This window comes from Lethenteron reissneri, chromosome 5, assembly GCF_015708825.2.
Source record: "Lethenteron reissneri isolate LAM-NWPU_2019-01 chromosome 5, ASM1570882v1, whole genome shotgun sequence".
NCBI classification, from domain to species: Eukaryota; Metazoa; Chordata; class Hyperoartia; order Petromyzontiformes; family Petromyzontidae; genus Lethenteron; species Lethenteron reissneri.
The window spans coordinates 1,031,147-1,046,193 of NC_083783.1; the positions used below are offsets into that span (position 1 = coordinate 1,031,147).

Genomic DNA, 15,047 nt, shown 5'->3' on the forward strand with positions numbered 1-15,047 from the left:
AATAAAATAATTCTCACGACGTTTCGGCCACAATGCAAGCAGCCGTCCTCAGGTGAAAGCCAGGTCTGTCGGGGAGACAGCGTCTGAATGAAACAGCACACGAGCTTGGAGCATATATAAGCTGGGTTGGAAACGGGGGAAAGAGCGCCTTGACAAATAATTTGCATATCAAGAGGAATTTAGCATATTTATGGGACATGCAGGAATGTTATTAGTACTACATATGCAGCACGAGCATATGTAGTACGAATCACATTCCTGCATTTCCCATAAATATGCTAAATTCCTCTTGATATTGAAATTATTTTGTCAAGGCGCTCTTTCCTCCGCTTCCAACCCAGCTTATATATGCTCCAAGCTCGTGTGCTGTTTCATTCAGACGCTGTCTCCCCAACAGACCTGGTTTTCACTTGAAGACGGCTGCTTGCGTTGTGGCCGAAACGTCGTGAGAATTATTTTATTACTTCCCTTCTATGTGACTTTACCGAAAGAACCAAGAAGATGAATCCCTGCAGTCACGAAAGCTTTAAATCGAAAGATATCCTCTCCTGTAGTTGTTCCTTTGATGCTTTGCAGTGCAGCAAGCTCTTCTGTGACTTCAAAATAGTCATTCGTCGCACGAATAAAATTTTGAAGTTGTGCAGAATCACGAACATCATTGCTTTCGTCGAGTGCCAAGGAAAAATAGGAAAGTTTTTTTGTGGAGTTTTGCAAATGCTGATGCAAATTGTCTCCCATTTCTTCAATCCTCCGTGTAATTGTAGGTCCTAAAAGACTCACTGTACTAAATAAATCGGCCTTCTCTGGACACATCTCTTTGGCAACATAAAGAAGGCATTCTTTAACAAATTCTCCCTCCACGAATGGTCTGCCAGTGCATGCTATTAGCTTGGCAACTTGAAAACTTGCTCGCAGTGATGAAATATTTAGCTGCTTCTGCTTCACAAAACTATTTCGCTGAGTTGTTAATGTATTTTTCAGTTTTAATATTTTATCTTTTCTCACTTCTCCGACCAAACAAGCATATTTATCTTTATGTTGAGTTTTATAGTGTTGACGTAAATTGTATTCTTTGAACACAGACACTATATTCTGGCATATCAGACACACATCTCTTTCCTTGTACTGCATGAAAAAGTAATCATAAGTCCACTGTTCTTTGAATATCCTACACTCCGAGTCAATTTTTCTCTTTCTTGACATCATTGTTTCCTAGGGAGTCAACATTGCTATTAGTAAAATACCAATATATATACAGCGCTACAAAAACAATATACCAGTAATAACTTTGCCCACACAGAGACATACAGACTGCACTGCCCATCAATGCAGTCTGATTGGGGGAAACTCCGCCCCCTCTCCCTCTTCCACCAATGACCGTCCTTCTCATGCAGAAAAAAAGTAACAGACAGGCAGCGGCGGCAAAAACACCCGGCGGGCCGGATAAATGTCCTCGGCGGGCCGCATGTGGCCCGCGGGCCGTAGTTTGAGGACCCCTGCTTTATATTAAGTTCGCTTGCTTGCGTGCTTGCTTGCTTGCTTAGGACCGTGCAAATCTTTCGGTCGTTTTTTAACCCACTTCCCGTGATCCAATCGAGCTGACATTTTCCACACAGACTCGTTGTGCCAGACAATTAATGTTCGTGAAAAAAAATTCCCAAAATTTTACACTTTTTAGGCAAAAAAAAAATATTTTACATATATTCAAAAGAACTCATTCTTGGCTTTGGCTGAACGTCACAGTATAAGAGCCCAGAGCGTAACCCCTCCACAGGCCGTGGCGGAGTAGCGCAGTTGGTAGTGCCCTCGCTTCCCATGCCAAAGGTCGTGGGATCGATCCCCGCGTCCTCCACAGGCGAATATATTTTTAAATCCTTTATATTAAGTTCGCTGCCACGCATATAAAGGATTTATAGTGAAAAACTTTGTTTTTACGGGTTATACTTATAAATCCTTTATGTTAAGTTCGCTTGCTTGCTTAGGACCGTGCAAATATTTCGGTCGTTTTTTAACCCACTTCCCGTGATCCAATCGAGCTGACATTTTGCACACAGACTTGTTGTGCGTGACAATGCATTTTCATGAAAAAAAATTCCAAAATTTTACACTGTTTAGGGACATTTTTTTAAATATTTAATTACCAATTGTTTAATGCTGCCAGACAATCATCTGACCCATAGGTGGCAGCCATCTCAAGCCAGAGGACGAAAGGACTCTAGCCGCCCCGATGCAACGCATATAAAGGATTTATAGTGAAAAACTTTGTTTTTACGGGTTTACTTGTTAAATCCTTTATATTAAGTTCGCGTGCTTGCGTGCTTGCTTGCTTGCTTAGGACCGTGCAAATCTTTCGGTCGTTTTTTAACCCACTTCCCGTGATCCAATCGAGCTGACATTTTCCACACAGACTCGTTGTGTGTGACAATTAATTTTCATGAAATTTTTTTTCCAAAATTTTACACTGTTTAGGGAAAACAAATTAAATATTTAATTACCAATTGCTTAATACTGGCAGACAATCATCTGACCCATAGATTGCAGCCATCTCAAGCCAGAGGACGAGAGGACTCTAGCCGCCACGCATATAAAGGATTTAGAGTGAAAAACTTTGTTTTTACGGGTTTACTTGTTTTTTAAATCCTTTATATTAAGTTTGCTTGCTTGCTTGAGTGCTTGCTTGCTTACGACCGTGCAAATCTTTCGGTCGTTTTTTAACCCACTTTCCGTGATCCAATGGAGCTGACATTTTGCACACAGACTCGTTGTGCGAGACAATTAATGTTCGTGAAAAAAAAATTCCATAATTTTACACTGTTTAGGGAAAACAAATTCAATATTTAATTACCAATTGCTTAATACTGGCAGACAATCATCTGACCCATAGGTGGCAGCCATCTCAAGCCAGAGGACGAGAGGACTCTAGTCGCCACGCATATAAAGGATTTAGAGTGAAAAACTTTGTTTTTACGGGTTATACTTTTAAAGACCGCTTTCGGAGACGCCACTTAGCGGAGCAATTTGTAGGACAGCGCCTAGAAGAGCAGGCAGAGTAAAGACATCTGCGAGATAATGAATGAGCAATGATGTTACATTTCCAGGCTCATATTTGGAGGGTGGCTTTGCCCAAATACGGGTTTTGGGGTGTGGTCATGCCCAAAGGATTAATTTATTTACAGGAATTGACGAGTTTTAACGATCCAAAGCTCGATCAAAGCTCCACCATTGCTCGATCACTGCTCGATCACATAGACACGTATTCAACATGCGTCTATGGGATCAAGCAGTGATTCAACTATGACACTATACTGGTAGGAACCTCCTGGTTACACCAGCCCACAGGGGATTATTATGTCCGTCCGTCGTGCAGGGAGGGGCTGGGTGGGGAGGGTTGGGCGTGGGAGGGGTGGGGAGGGGCTGGTCACCCCGTGGTGCCCTTATAAAACTCAACGTTTAACCTCCTATACTCTTAGGTTTTTTCGGTAAAGTCACGTAGGTAAAAAATAAAATTAAAAGTTAATAAAAGTAATAATGGAAATAAAATAAAATAATAAATCACGACGTTTCGGAGGCAACACAAGTCTCCGTCATCAGGTGGGACCGTCACAGCTAAAATTACTGCATCAAGAGTTTAACCTACTCACGCCGGCTTGTGCCCGCCCTCACAGTGGGGCATATTTGCAGAATACACCACGCTGCCGTTGACCCTGGCCATTGACCGAGCAACCCAACGTTCCTACCAGCTCCCTCCACAGTAATGTGTTTACACTATGGGGACCTCATTTGCCAGTAAAAATATGATAATTGGTTCTTTACCCTTCTATCTGGCAACAAAATTGACACCTTTTTGCAAGGAGTCATGTTTGCATAGACCGCAATACCTGCAGTCATAATACAAACAAAAGAACATAACTCTGATAATGTGCACTGTCCTTGAAGTTGATTGGTCCACACCCGAGACAGCTTTCCTTCGAGCCTAGTCTCATATGGGTTGGACCAGATGACGCCAAAAGGCGCACAACTCAAGGACAATGCACCATCAGAGTATGAGAGCTCGGGGCAAGCATCTACACTATGGGGACCTCATTTGCCAGTAAAAATATGATAATTGGTTCTTTACCCTTCTATCCTTGCAAATGGGTGTCAGTTTTGTTGCCAGATAGAAGGGTAAAGAACCAATTATCATATTTTTACTGGCAAATGAGGTCCCCATAGTGTAGATGCTTGCCCCGAGCTCTCATACTCTGATGGTGCATTGTCCTTGAGTTGTGCGCCTTTTGGCGTCATCTGGTCCAACCCATATGAGACTAGGCTCGAAGGAAAGCTGTCTCGGGTGTGGACCAATCAACTTCAAGGACAGTGCACATTATCAGAGTTATGTTCTTTTGTTTGTATTATGACTGCAGGTATTGCGGTCTATGCAAACATGACTCCTTGCAAAAAGGTGTCAATTTTGTTGCCAGATAGAAGGGTAAAGAACCAATTATCAGTAATGTGTTTAATACATGTTTCTATGAGCTAGAGCAGTAATTGAGCTGATATGTTGAATACGTGTTTATGGAAACAGGAAGTGATCAAGCAGAGGCAACTTTATAAATCCGTAAAGTAACCCCGGTCACATGAATTCTGGATCGAAAGAGACGATGTGTGGATTGAAACAAGGCCATTGGTGAAATGTTTGGCTGTTAGCCCATCCATTGACGCTGAGCATTAACATTCATTCCGACGCGGAGTCGTTAGATCCTGTTGGAGCGTGGCCGCTGGAATTGCGCCCCCTCGTTGGTTCTACAGAGCGCGCTCAGGTAAGGGGCCATCCATTGAGTAGGGACGCAACAATCTGTCAAAACTTTACCCCCCCCACCCACCTGCGTAGGTACAGCTTGACCCCCACCCCCCACCCGAATCCTATAGAACAACCGATATTTAATCCACGCAAAAACGATCAAGGATTAATAATATTAACGTGTTTAAGCAAACAGATAGTCTACTGCCGGACTATCCAACTCATTTGAAGGCCAATGTCAACAATTTATTATCGAGATTTCATCCCCCCCCCCCCCCGTTTCTTATGCGTACATTGTCTGTAGACTCCCCATACGCAGGCGTACGCGTTTGGATTAAACCCATTCCCCCCTCCATGCGTACGTACTAAATGGATGGCCCCACAGAATTGGGTCAGTCATCGATTTACGAGCTGTGTGCGTTCATGAGAGCGGTTCGTAAGTCGGAACAAATGAATGTGCTGTGTTTAAATGCACATAGGTCGGTGTTAAAAAAATGTGTTACGGTTCAACAAACAAGTATAACCCGTAAAAACAAAGTTTCTCACTATAAATCATTTATATGCGTGGCGGCTAGAGTCCTCTGGCTTGAGATGGCTGCCACCTATGGGTCAGATGATTGCATGGCACCATTAAGCAATTGGTAATTAAATATATTTTTGTCCTAAAAAGTGTAACATTTTTGGAAAATTTTTTCACGAACATTGTCTCGCACAACGAGTCTGTGTGCAAAATGTCAGCTCGATTGGATCACGGGAAGTGGGTTAAAAAACGACCGAAAGGTTTGCACGGTCCTAAGCAAGCAAGCAAGCACGCAAGCACGCAAGCAAGCGAACTTAATATAAAGGATTGAATAAGTATAACCCGTAAAAACAAAGTTTTTCACTATAAATCCTTTATATGCGTGGCGGCTAGAGTCCTCTCGTCCTCTGGCTTGAGATGGCTGCCACCTATGGGTCAGATTGTCTGCCAGTATTAAGCAATTGGTAATTAAATATTTAATTTGTTTTCCCTAAACAGTGTAAAATTTTGGAAAAAAAATTTCACGAACATTAATTGTCTCGCACAACGAGTCTGTGTGCAAAATGTCAGCTCGATTGGATCACGGGAAGTGGGTTAAAAAACGAGCGAAAGGTTTGCACGGTCCTAAGCAAGCAAGCACGCAAGCAAGCAAGCAAGCGAACTTAATATAAAGGATTTAAAAAGAGATGCGTTTGTTAAACTCATAAATACGACGAAGCATTGTGCACGAGCAGGAACACGTGGAGCCCCTCTGCGTTAAAAGGATGGCGAAGGCGTTCATCGCCCCCCTCCACCTCGCGATAGCCACTCCGTCGCACACACCCCATGTGTTGCGTGACGTCATCATCCCTGACACTCACCACCCACACCAAGGCGCCTCAATATAGCGTGACGTCATCATCCCTCCCGTCTCCTCGCTACATTGTCTCGTGACGTCATCGCCCCTCACAATCTCGGGTGACGTCATCAGCCCTCCCGTCTCCTCGCTACATTGTCTCGTGACGTCATCGCCCCTCACAATCTCGGGTGACGTCATCAGCCCTCCCGTCTCCTCGCTACATTGTCTCGTGACGTCATCGCCCCTCACAATCTCGGGTGACGTCATCAGCCCTCCCGTCTCCTCGCTACATTGTCTCGTGACGTCATCGCCCATCACAACTCGGGTGACGTCATCAGCCCTCTGTTTCACTCACCAGTGTCGCGTGATGTCGATAACTCTGAAGTCATCAGCCCAGCCCTTCCCCTCCACCTCAACGGTGTGACGTCATAACCCCCACCCTCCCCCCGGGGCTGACATTACAGACAACAGTTCTAATTCAGTTTCGATTTAAAGCTTTCGTGACTGCAGGGATTCATCTTCTTGGTTCTTTCGGTAAAGTCACGTAGAATGGAAATAATAAAATAATAAAAATAAAACACAATAAAATAATTCTCACGACGTTTCGGCCACAACGCAAGCAGCCGTCCTCAGGTGGAGAGCAGGTCTGTCGAGTAGACAGATTATACGGCCCGTTGGGCTTTTTAATCCGGCCCGCCGAACTTGTCCAAATATTATTAAATTAAATTTTACCTTCCTCCTGTAATGCCCCCATTTTCCCATTAGATGGCGCACTTTGACCGGGAGTGTGTTGTACAGTAGAACCTCTGGTCACGACCATAATTCGTTCCATAACTTTGGTCGCAACCCGATTTGGTCGTGACTCGAACCTAATTTCCCCATTAGATTGTATGTAAATACGATTAATCCGTTCCAGACTCCTACGAATTGTATATAAATATTTTTTTAAAAGATTATTAAGCACAAAAATAGTTCATTACGCAATAGAAGTCAGTGTAATAGTAAACTAAATGTAAAAACATTGAATAACACTGAGAAAACCTTGAACAACACAGAAAACTAACATTGCCGCATCAAGGTTTAGAATCGCTCAACAAGATGATTGTTTCGTCTGCTACATCAGTCGGTCGATTCTGAGAGAGAGAGAGAATATTCGTATAAGCAATTCATGTTTCTATTGAAAGTAAGTTAACAGTAATATTTGGGTACAGTATTGTTTTTGGAAGCATTCACCGTAATATCGTATGAACGTTTACTTCACCGCATCATCGTATGAATGATGCGAGAAGAGATTAATGGGTTCTTATGTTAGCGATTTACGGACTCAGCGCTTTCGCTCTCTAAATTACGGCTTGAATGAGGGGGAGGTGTATGACTACACTCACAAAATTAATATCTTACTAGAAATTTTATATAACAAAAGTTATATACATAACTGTTACGCTTTGTGTAATTCAACAAAACTTAACTCCGAGTTCTCTCCGAATTTCACGAGTCCGTTCTAGACCCCACAGTTTTTTTTAAAGAGTTTTAAGCACAGAAAACATAATTAAAGTTTGAAAAATCATTAATTATACAAACGTTTCAATAATTTCCTTCTTCACTTCAATTTAAATTTTCTTTAAAACCTTCTTCTCACCAACATTACCACCCATTACCACTTTCTCCGAAGGCAAGTTTGTAAAATAATGCATGGTACAGACAGCAGACATCTTGTATCCGGAGATCAAAAGCAAATTTGAAAAAGTCAGTTTATCACGCAGGACTGTGACTTGCCGTGTGGAACTGATTGATAAAAAATATAGGCAGTCAATTAAACAAAAAGTCTGATTCCTTTGAATGATATTCACTAGCACTGGATGAAAGTACGGACGTAAAAGACACTGCTCAGCTCCTCATTTTTATCCGAGGTATTGACGACAGTTTTGCGATAACAGAGGAGTTTTTGACCATGGAGTCCCTGAAAGGAACAACGCGGGGAGAGGACTTGTATAACCAGGTATCTGCTGTCATCGAAAGAATGACGCTACCTTGGAGTAAACTTGTCAATGTCACAACGGATGGATCGCCAAATTTCACTGGAAAAAAAGTTGGGCTGCTGAAAAGAATCCAGGGTAAAGTGAAAGAGGAAAACCCTGTCCAGGATCTTATTTTCCTTCACTGCGTCATCCATCAGGAATCCCTGTGTAAGTCTGTATTGCAGCTTAATCATGTCGTGAATCCAGTCGTAAAACTTGTGAACTTTATACGAGCAAGGGGACTTCAGCACCGTCAGTTTATTACGTTCCTGGAGGAAACTGATGCGGATCATTAGTACTTGCTGTACCACTCTCGTGTCCGCTGGTTAAGTTTGGGGAAAGTGTTGCAACGAGTGTGGGAGCTGAAAGAGGACATCATCGCATTTTTGGAGTTGATGGGGAAATCTGACGAATTCCCTGAGCTAAGCGACAAGAACTGGCTGAGTGACTTTGCGTTTGCTGTGGACATATTTTCACAAATGAATGAGCTGAATGTGAAACTACAGGGGAAAGATCAGTTTGTTCACGACATGTACAAACATGTGAAAGCCTTCAAATCCAAGCTCACTTTGTTCTCCGGACAAATTGCGAAAAAATCTTTTGCTCATTTCCCCACACTTGCCATGCAGGAAGAGGCACCGCGAAACGCAAAAAAACACAGCAAATCACTTGAGGAACTGCACGGAGAATTCTGCTGTAGGTTCTCTGATTTCGAAAACATTGAACAGTCACTTCAGCTGGTGTCCTGTCCCCTGTCACAAGACCCTGAAACAGCACCACAGGAGCTGCAGTTGGAACTGATAGATCTTCAGTCTGACTCCGTCCTAAAGGAGAAGTTCAACTCTGTTAAACTGAATGACTTTTATGCTTCACTTAACAGAGCCACGTTTCCAAACCTCCGGAAGACTGCACAGAAGATACTGACTTTGTTTGGCTCGACTTGTGTGTGAGCAGACATTCAGCGTCATGAACGCCAACAAAGCCCGTCACAGATCAAAGTTAACGGGTCAGCACCTCAGATCTATCCTGAGAATTGCCACAACCAAAATAACTCCAGACTTGGATGCACTGGCAAAAATGGGAGATCAACAACACTGTTGCCACTGAAACTGAAAGTGATGTGTTGCTGCAGCGAGGTTGGAGCCAAATCTCCGACACACAGCCTGCGTGGCTGCTCTAACCTGTTAATGTAGATAATAAAGAAGTTAAAGTGAGGTAATTGGTTTGGCGCAGGCCTCAGATGTTTTTCATGATGTTTGATCAGTCACGTTACGACATGTTTTGTATTGTTTATGTTCGTGCAATTTGTTAAATTGCCTTGCAAATAAATGCTTTGCTACCTGTTAAAGGCCAAATCCTTTCATGTAATGATTTTTACATGTCATTTATATTAGTTCACACAAACACTCCATCCACCTGTTCCTGGCTCGGCCCCTCTGTCAAATTTTTTAACCCATTGTGGCCCGCAAGTCAAAAGGTTTGCCCACCCCTGGTCTAATTCTTTGGTTCTTTCGGTAAAGTCCCGTAGGTATAAAAAAAAATAGATCACGACGTTTCGGGCGCAACACAAGCGTCCGTCATCAGGTGGGAAAGCTTGGCCTGCTGCTGATGCAGACTGTTTAAAAAAGGTTTGAAATGGGTGAAGCCCAAGGGTTATAAAGGAGTGGCTGGGTCTAGTGTTGTTAATGTGAGAAATTAGCATGTAACTGGGTACGGAAGTGGCTATGTTAATACAGGTAGGAACAACAGTCCCACACTGCCCACCAGGGATTAGTTGTCTGTCTGTTGTGCATAGCCACGCCCTCGATTTGTATTTCATAGAGCACGTCGGGCGGGCTCAGCACCACGTGACGCGGCGCCCCACGCAGCTTTTGCCGCGTGACACAGATCGCACGAATGCGCTGTCCAACCAAGTTCTGACCTGCCCACTCCGAAGGAACGTGTTCAAGGGAGACCCGGCCAGCAGACAAATCAAAGCATTCCACAATTTAACAAATGAGTAAAAAAAAAATATTCAGAGGCACGTTCAGTTCAATAGATAGGCACTTATTAACAACATGAATTACAGATGGTGATGGTCGCGAGGATAATTTGAACTTTTTTGTGTGGACCATGCTAAAGAGAAAAAAAACCGTTTAAATCACTTGAGTACACAACTCAATCGACTCACGGCCTGGTATCGGGACCGTGATTGCATTAACGAGGCGCGTGCCAGTAGCTTGGCTCGTGAACGGCGCCTCGCACAATGGGCGCGCGTGCAATGAGCGAATCTTCGCTGTGATTGGCTCCCGATGATTGGCCTGCAGGGGAAGATGGGCGGAGGCACGCGCGCGTAATTCTGTCACGTGATGTGAGCTCCCTCAATGGACTCTCAACATACTCACTTGGGGGTCGTGATTGCGTCTATGAAGCCCGAGCGCGCGTGGCTGGGCTCGTTAACGGAGTCTCACGCAAAATAGGAACGAGTGCAGGAAGCGCCACCCATCCAATTAGTGACTCATCATACTGATTGACTTCGCGATGATTGCCTTCTCTCTCCGACCCCCATGATTGGCCAGGGATGGGAAGGCAAACCCGCGTGATTGTTCCACGTGACGTGCGCTCCCTCGATATAAAGGAGGGAGCAGACGGCACACCGCATCTGCTCTTCACGGGGCTGACTGCTTTTGTAAGTGGTGAGTGGGGGTGGGCTACATTGCTGGGCTTGCTGTAGGATTTACTGTTGTGCCCCTTTCCAGACCATGTTGGGTGCATGTTGGTTGTCTTTTTAAAATCCTTTATATTAAGTTCATTTGCTTGCGCGCTTACGACTGTGCAAAATTTTCGGTCGTTTTTTAACCCACTTGCCGTGAACCAATCGAGCTGACATTTCCACACAGACTCGTTGTGCGTGACAATTAATTTTCGTGAATTTTTTCCAAAATTTTACACTTTGTAGGGAAAAAAAAGATATTTAATTACCAATTGCTTAATGGTGGCAGGCAATCATCTGACCCATAGGTGGCAGCCATCTCAAGCCAGAGGACTCTAGCTGCCACGCATATAAAGGATTTATAGTGGAAAAACTGTTTTTACGGGTTAATTTTTTCCATACTTGTATTAAACTTTATGCGTGGTCAGTTTTCTTTAACTTTGAGGATTAATGTCTTTGGTAATGCTAAGCCGAACGAGCTGACGCTTTCTACACGCACTCACTGCGCATGACAATTCAATATTTCCTTAAGAAGCCTGTCCAGGTCCCGTACATTTTGCTCCTTATTGCGTTTTAACAATCCACGTAACCTGCCATTTCGACATTTTTATGCAAGCCAACCACTCATTAAAGACACCAAATTTTGAATCATTTTGGTCAAGTTTTGTACTGCAAATAAAAGCATGCATTAGCTTGTTTACCTAAATTTTCCTTAACATCAACAATGGGCTTGTTGTTTGAACAATATATTTTCCAGTATTATCCGGGTTGATCTCCCCGTAATATTTTTTAAACCATGTCTGTTCTGTACCCTTTTCAAAGTCTCATCTGCCAAAATTCTGGCTGAATCTCTCGTGTTTTTAAAAATGGATTCGTAGCATAGGGCTGCACTACTTCCGTCTTATTGACCTGCAATCTGAAGGTTGTATGGCAGAAGCTGAAAACCCTTTTGTTTGAAACAGTTAATGGGAATTCTCAAATTAATTTTATTTGTCCTGCCACCTAATTTTTTAAAATCTAAATAAGTGTCTAATTTGACCCCTTTTTCAAACGGTGCTGTCATAAATGTCTCTACCCTGATATGATGCAACACCTAATGACCACTGCGTTCTAAAAAACCTTCGCTGTTTGTTTTTCGGCCAGGATGGTTCTTGCCTGGGCGTTCTGCATATGCAAACATGGTTGCCTTTGATTATAGGGTTACTCTGGTTTCCCCACTACCTTAACCCCACTGCTTCTGTTCATATGACGCGTTTAGGTCGCCTTCAGCCAAGTCCCTGGATCGTCTATCCGAGCTTTTCATTGTTCGTGGAAAGAAAAGGTATTTATGCTACTGCAACTTGACCCATGCATCACTCTTGCATTGCCCCCACTGCATGATGGTCTACTGTGGCTGAGTGGATCGAGGGTTGCGGAATGGGCCATACACTATCCTGCTGTTGGTTGTTGGGAGAAAAATGTGTGGAAATTTAGTTTTGATACTCTGCCACCAATAATACCCGCAGTTCCATGAGCACGCACGCTTGTGCTTGAAGGACTAATTGTTAATTTACCAGCGGCGAGTTTATTGTGTTGCGCACTTTTTGCTTTTAATATTGATTCCACAAATTTCAATCTAAAAACGGTAGTAATTTTGACTCTTATGTTTATGTTGCATACTTGCCAAAGATTTAAAACATTCTTTAACTGCATGTAAAATGGCTATTGCGCACTATTTGGTGCCCACTATTTTTCAGCCCTTCCGAAGTATTTTAATGTCCAAATTTTAAGACGCGAATGGTACTGAACTACAGTTGCTAGTGAACTGGAGTCCTGAGTCTGTTTTTTGTAAATGATAGTAGGGCAGGAATATTTGGCTTGAAACATGCTTTCCCTTCCGTCTCCATCCAGGTTGACATAATGTCGTACCCACTTACGCTGCACATCATTGGAGGGCAAGGTGGAAATGCGTTCTCGTTTGATGGGATCAGCAATGCGGCCACGCTGCAGAAACTCTCCGTGAGCGTTGGAGGCTGGCAAGTGAGGGGTGTGGAGGTGTGGCTGACTGACGGGCGAAGGCAGCAATTCGGCACCGTGGACTCCTCTGCTCAGCAGTTTGAATTCCAGTCGGGCGAGTTCATGTCGCAGCTCTCCCTGTGGGGCAATGGGGCCGGCACGCGTCTGGGTGCCATCAAGTTCAGAACGAGCCGCAACCGCGAGTTCTTTGCCAAGATGACGGACTGGGGGCTCAAGACCGAGTACAAGATCGACGTGGGCTCTGGCATCTGCTTGGGCGTTCAGGGCCGAGCGGGGGCTGACATCGACTCCATGGGCTTCCTTTTCATCAATGCTGTGAAGTCGTCGGTGATCCAGAACATGAAGTACCCAACTATGCACCAGGTTCTGCCTAACGTGCAGATGGAGGAGATTAAAGAAATGGAGTACATAAACGACACCAGCGTCATGCAGTCTCACACCTTCGAGAGCTCCAAGACGATAACCAAAAAGTCGTCGTGGTCTACGACCAACAAGATCGAGTTCACCTTCAGCCTGACCGTCTCGGCAGGCATACCTGAGGTCGTGGAAGGGGAGGCCGGGTTCAGCTTCACCGTGAGCTCTGAGACCACGCACGCGTTGGAGAACTCGGAGGAGCGGACGGAAACTCTCACGTTCCCTGTCTCGGTTCCTCCGCACAAGACTGTCACCGTTGTCGCCAAAATCGGGCGTGCAAACATCGACCTCCCGTACACGGCCCTGCTGCGCATCACCTGCATGAATGGCGCACTCTTTGACGTTCCCCTGAGTGGCGTCTACAAGGGGCTCACTTACACCAAAATGACTGCCCGTGCTACTGAGAAATGAGCAGCATTTTGTACTGGTTTTTCTGAAATAATAATTGTGGCTGACTACGAATAAAAAGCCTTCTGCATTGCACTTCAATTTTCTCTTTGTCTGTTTGTGGTTGCATGTAAAGACTTAACATTTCTACAAGGTTCTAATGTATAGACATGGATATTTCACCGTTTGCTGTTGGCAGGGATTATTTTGTAGTTGCATTGAGCTTCCTGTTCTAAATTTGACGTTTCGTGACTGCAAGGATCCATACTCTTTGGTTCTTTTCACCGCGACTTTACCGACAGAACCAAAGAGTATCGCGCTTCATATCCTCCATTCTGCTTTGCATGGCCATTATTGAAACGGTGGGTTAGTGGCATGGTATGTTTTACAGCTAGAAACAACCGGTTCCACTTCCCACCAGTGATTATTTGTCTGTCGTGCACGAATGCGCTATCCAACCACGTTCCTACCTGCCCACTCCGAAGGAACTAGTGAGATTAGCATGATTTTAATGTGAGGAATTAGCATGTAACTGGGCATGGACGTGGCTATGTTGTGAGATTTAGCATGAAATAACAGCTGACATAGGCAGGTAGGATGGAAACATTAGTCAGTTAAGACTTTGCAAGGACGTTATTAACCAGGTAATGATTGCTCAGATTGTACCTATCTCGGTTGAAGTTGTCCGTTTAAAATATCTGGATGGCTTCATGAACAAATCTCTAAAGGTAGCCGGTGGGTTTGCAGCGTACCTCCGTCTTGGAAAAATCAATTGTTAGCCCACATAGTTAAAACAATGATCGACAACGGCCGATTGTATTGGTCCTACCGTGTTTCAGATCTGCCTTGTTCACAAACGCGGTCCGAGATGTTTCGTTTCCCCAATGTAGCTGCTTTCACAACTCGGTTTGTAGACACCAGGATACTGCATGGCAGGAATCACATCCTTTACAGATGGGCTTGGATCACGGATGTTGTGTCTTGTGTTGAAACGAACCTGGATCCTGTATGTTCAAGATTTAGGAAATTTTTGGTAACACCTATGTATGGCAAAGTGATGGTTTTGGTTGGTTCCTCGTAAGGTTGTCTCCCCATGGCTGGGGAGGCAGCTTTGTGGATTGTCTGGTCAGAGTATCCGTTCATCCTGAGGGCTTGGTGTACGTGCTCCAACTCATTAGCTAGGCGGTACTGGTCGGAGATGCAACGGGCCCTATGGTGTAGTGTTTTGATGAGGGAATTCTTCTGGGCTGGATTGTGGTGGGAGTCAGGCTTTAGATGGGCATGTGTGTGTGGGTGGCTTTCCTGTAGATCGAATGTCCCAACGAGCCATCAGGTCTCTTCTCGATCAAAACATTAAGGAATGGTAGCTTGCCATCCTTTTC

The 15,047-nt window shown here is 44.2% G+C and overlaps 1 protein-coding gene across 1 annotated transcript; it reads left to right on the forward strand.

Annotated features, from left to right (window-relative positions):
• The first annotated feature begins 10,702 nt into the window (after nt 1-10,702).
• Nucleotides 10,703-13,761, forward strand: LOC133352989 (aerolysin-like protein). The gene is made up of 3 exons (XM_061569051.1): nt 10,703-10,824; nt 12,107-12,169; nt 12,739-13,761. The coding sequence occupies exons 1-3, from the start codon at nt 10,717-10,719 to the stop codon at nt 13,687-13,689; spliced, it is 1,122 nt and encodes a 373-aa protein (XP_061425035.1). The 5' UTR covers nt 10,703-10,716; the 3' UTR covers nt 13,690-13,761.
• Nucleotides 13,762-15,047: the final 1,286 nt, after the last annotated feature.

Coding starts and splice junctions, on each gene's coding strand:
- LOC133352989 (XM_061569051.1), top strand. CDS start 10,717: ATGGGAAGGCAAACCCGCGTGATTGTTCCACGTGACGTGCGCTCCCTC. Junction 10,825..12,106: donor TCACGGGGCTGACTGCTTTT/GTAAGTGGTGAG, acceptor TGACGCGTTTAG/GTCGCCTTCAGCCAAGTCCC. Junction 12,170..12,738: donor ATTGTTCGTGGAAAGAAAAG/GTATTTATGCTA, acceptor GTCTCCATCCAG/GTTGACATAATGTCGTACCC.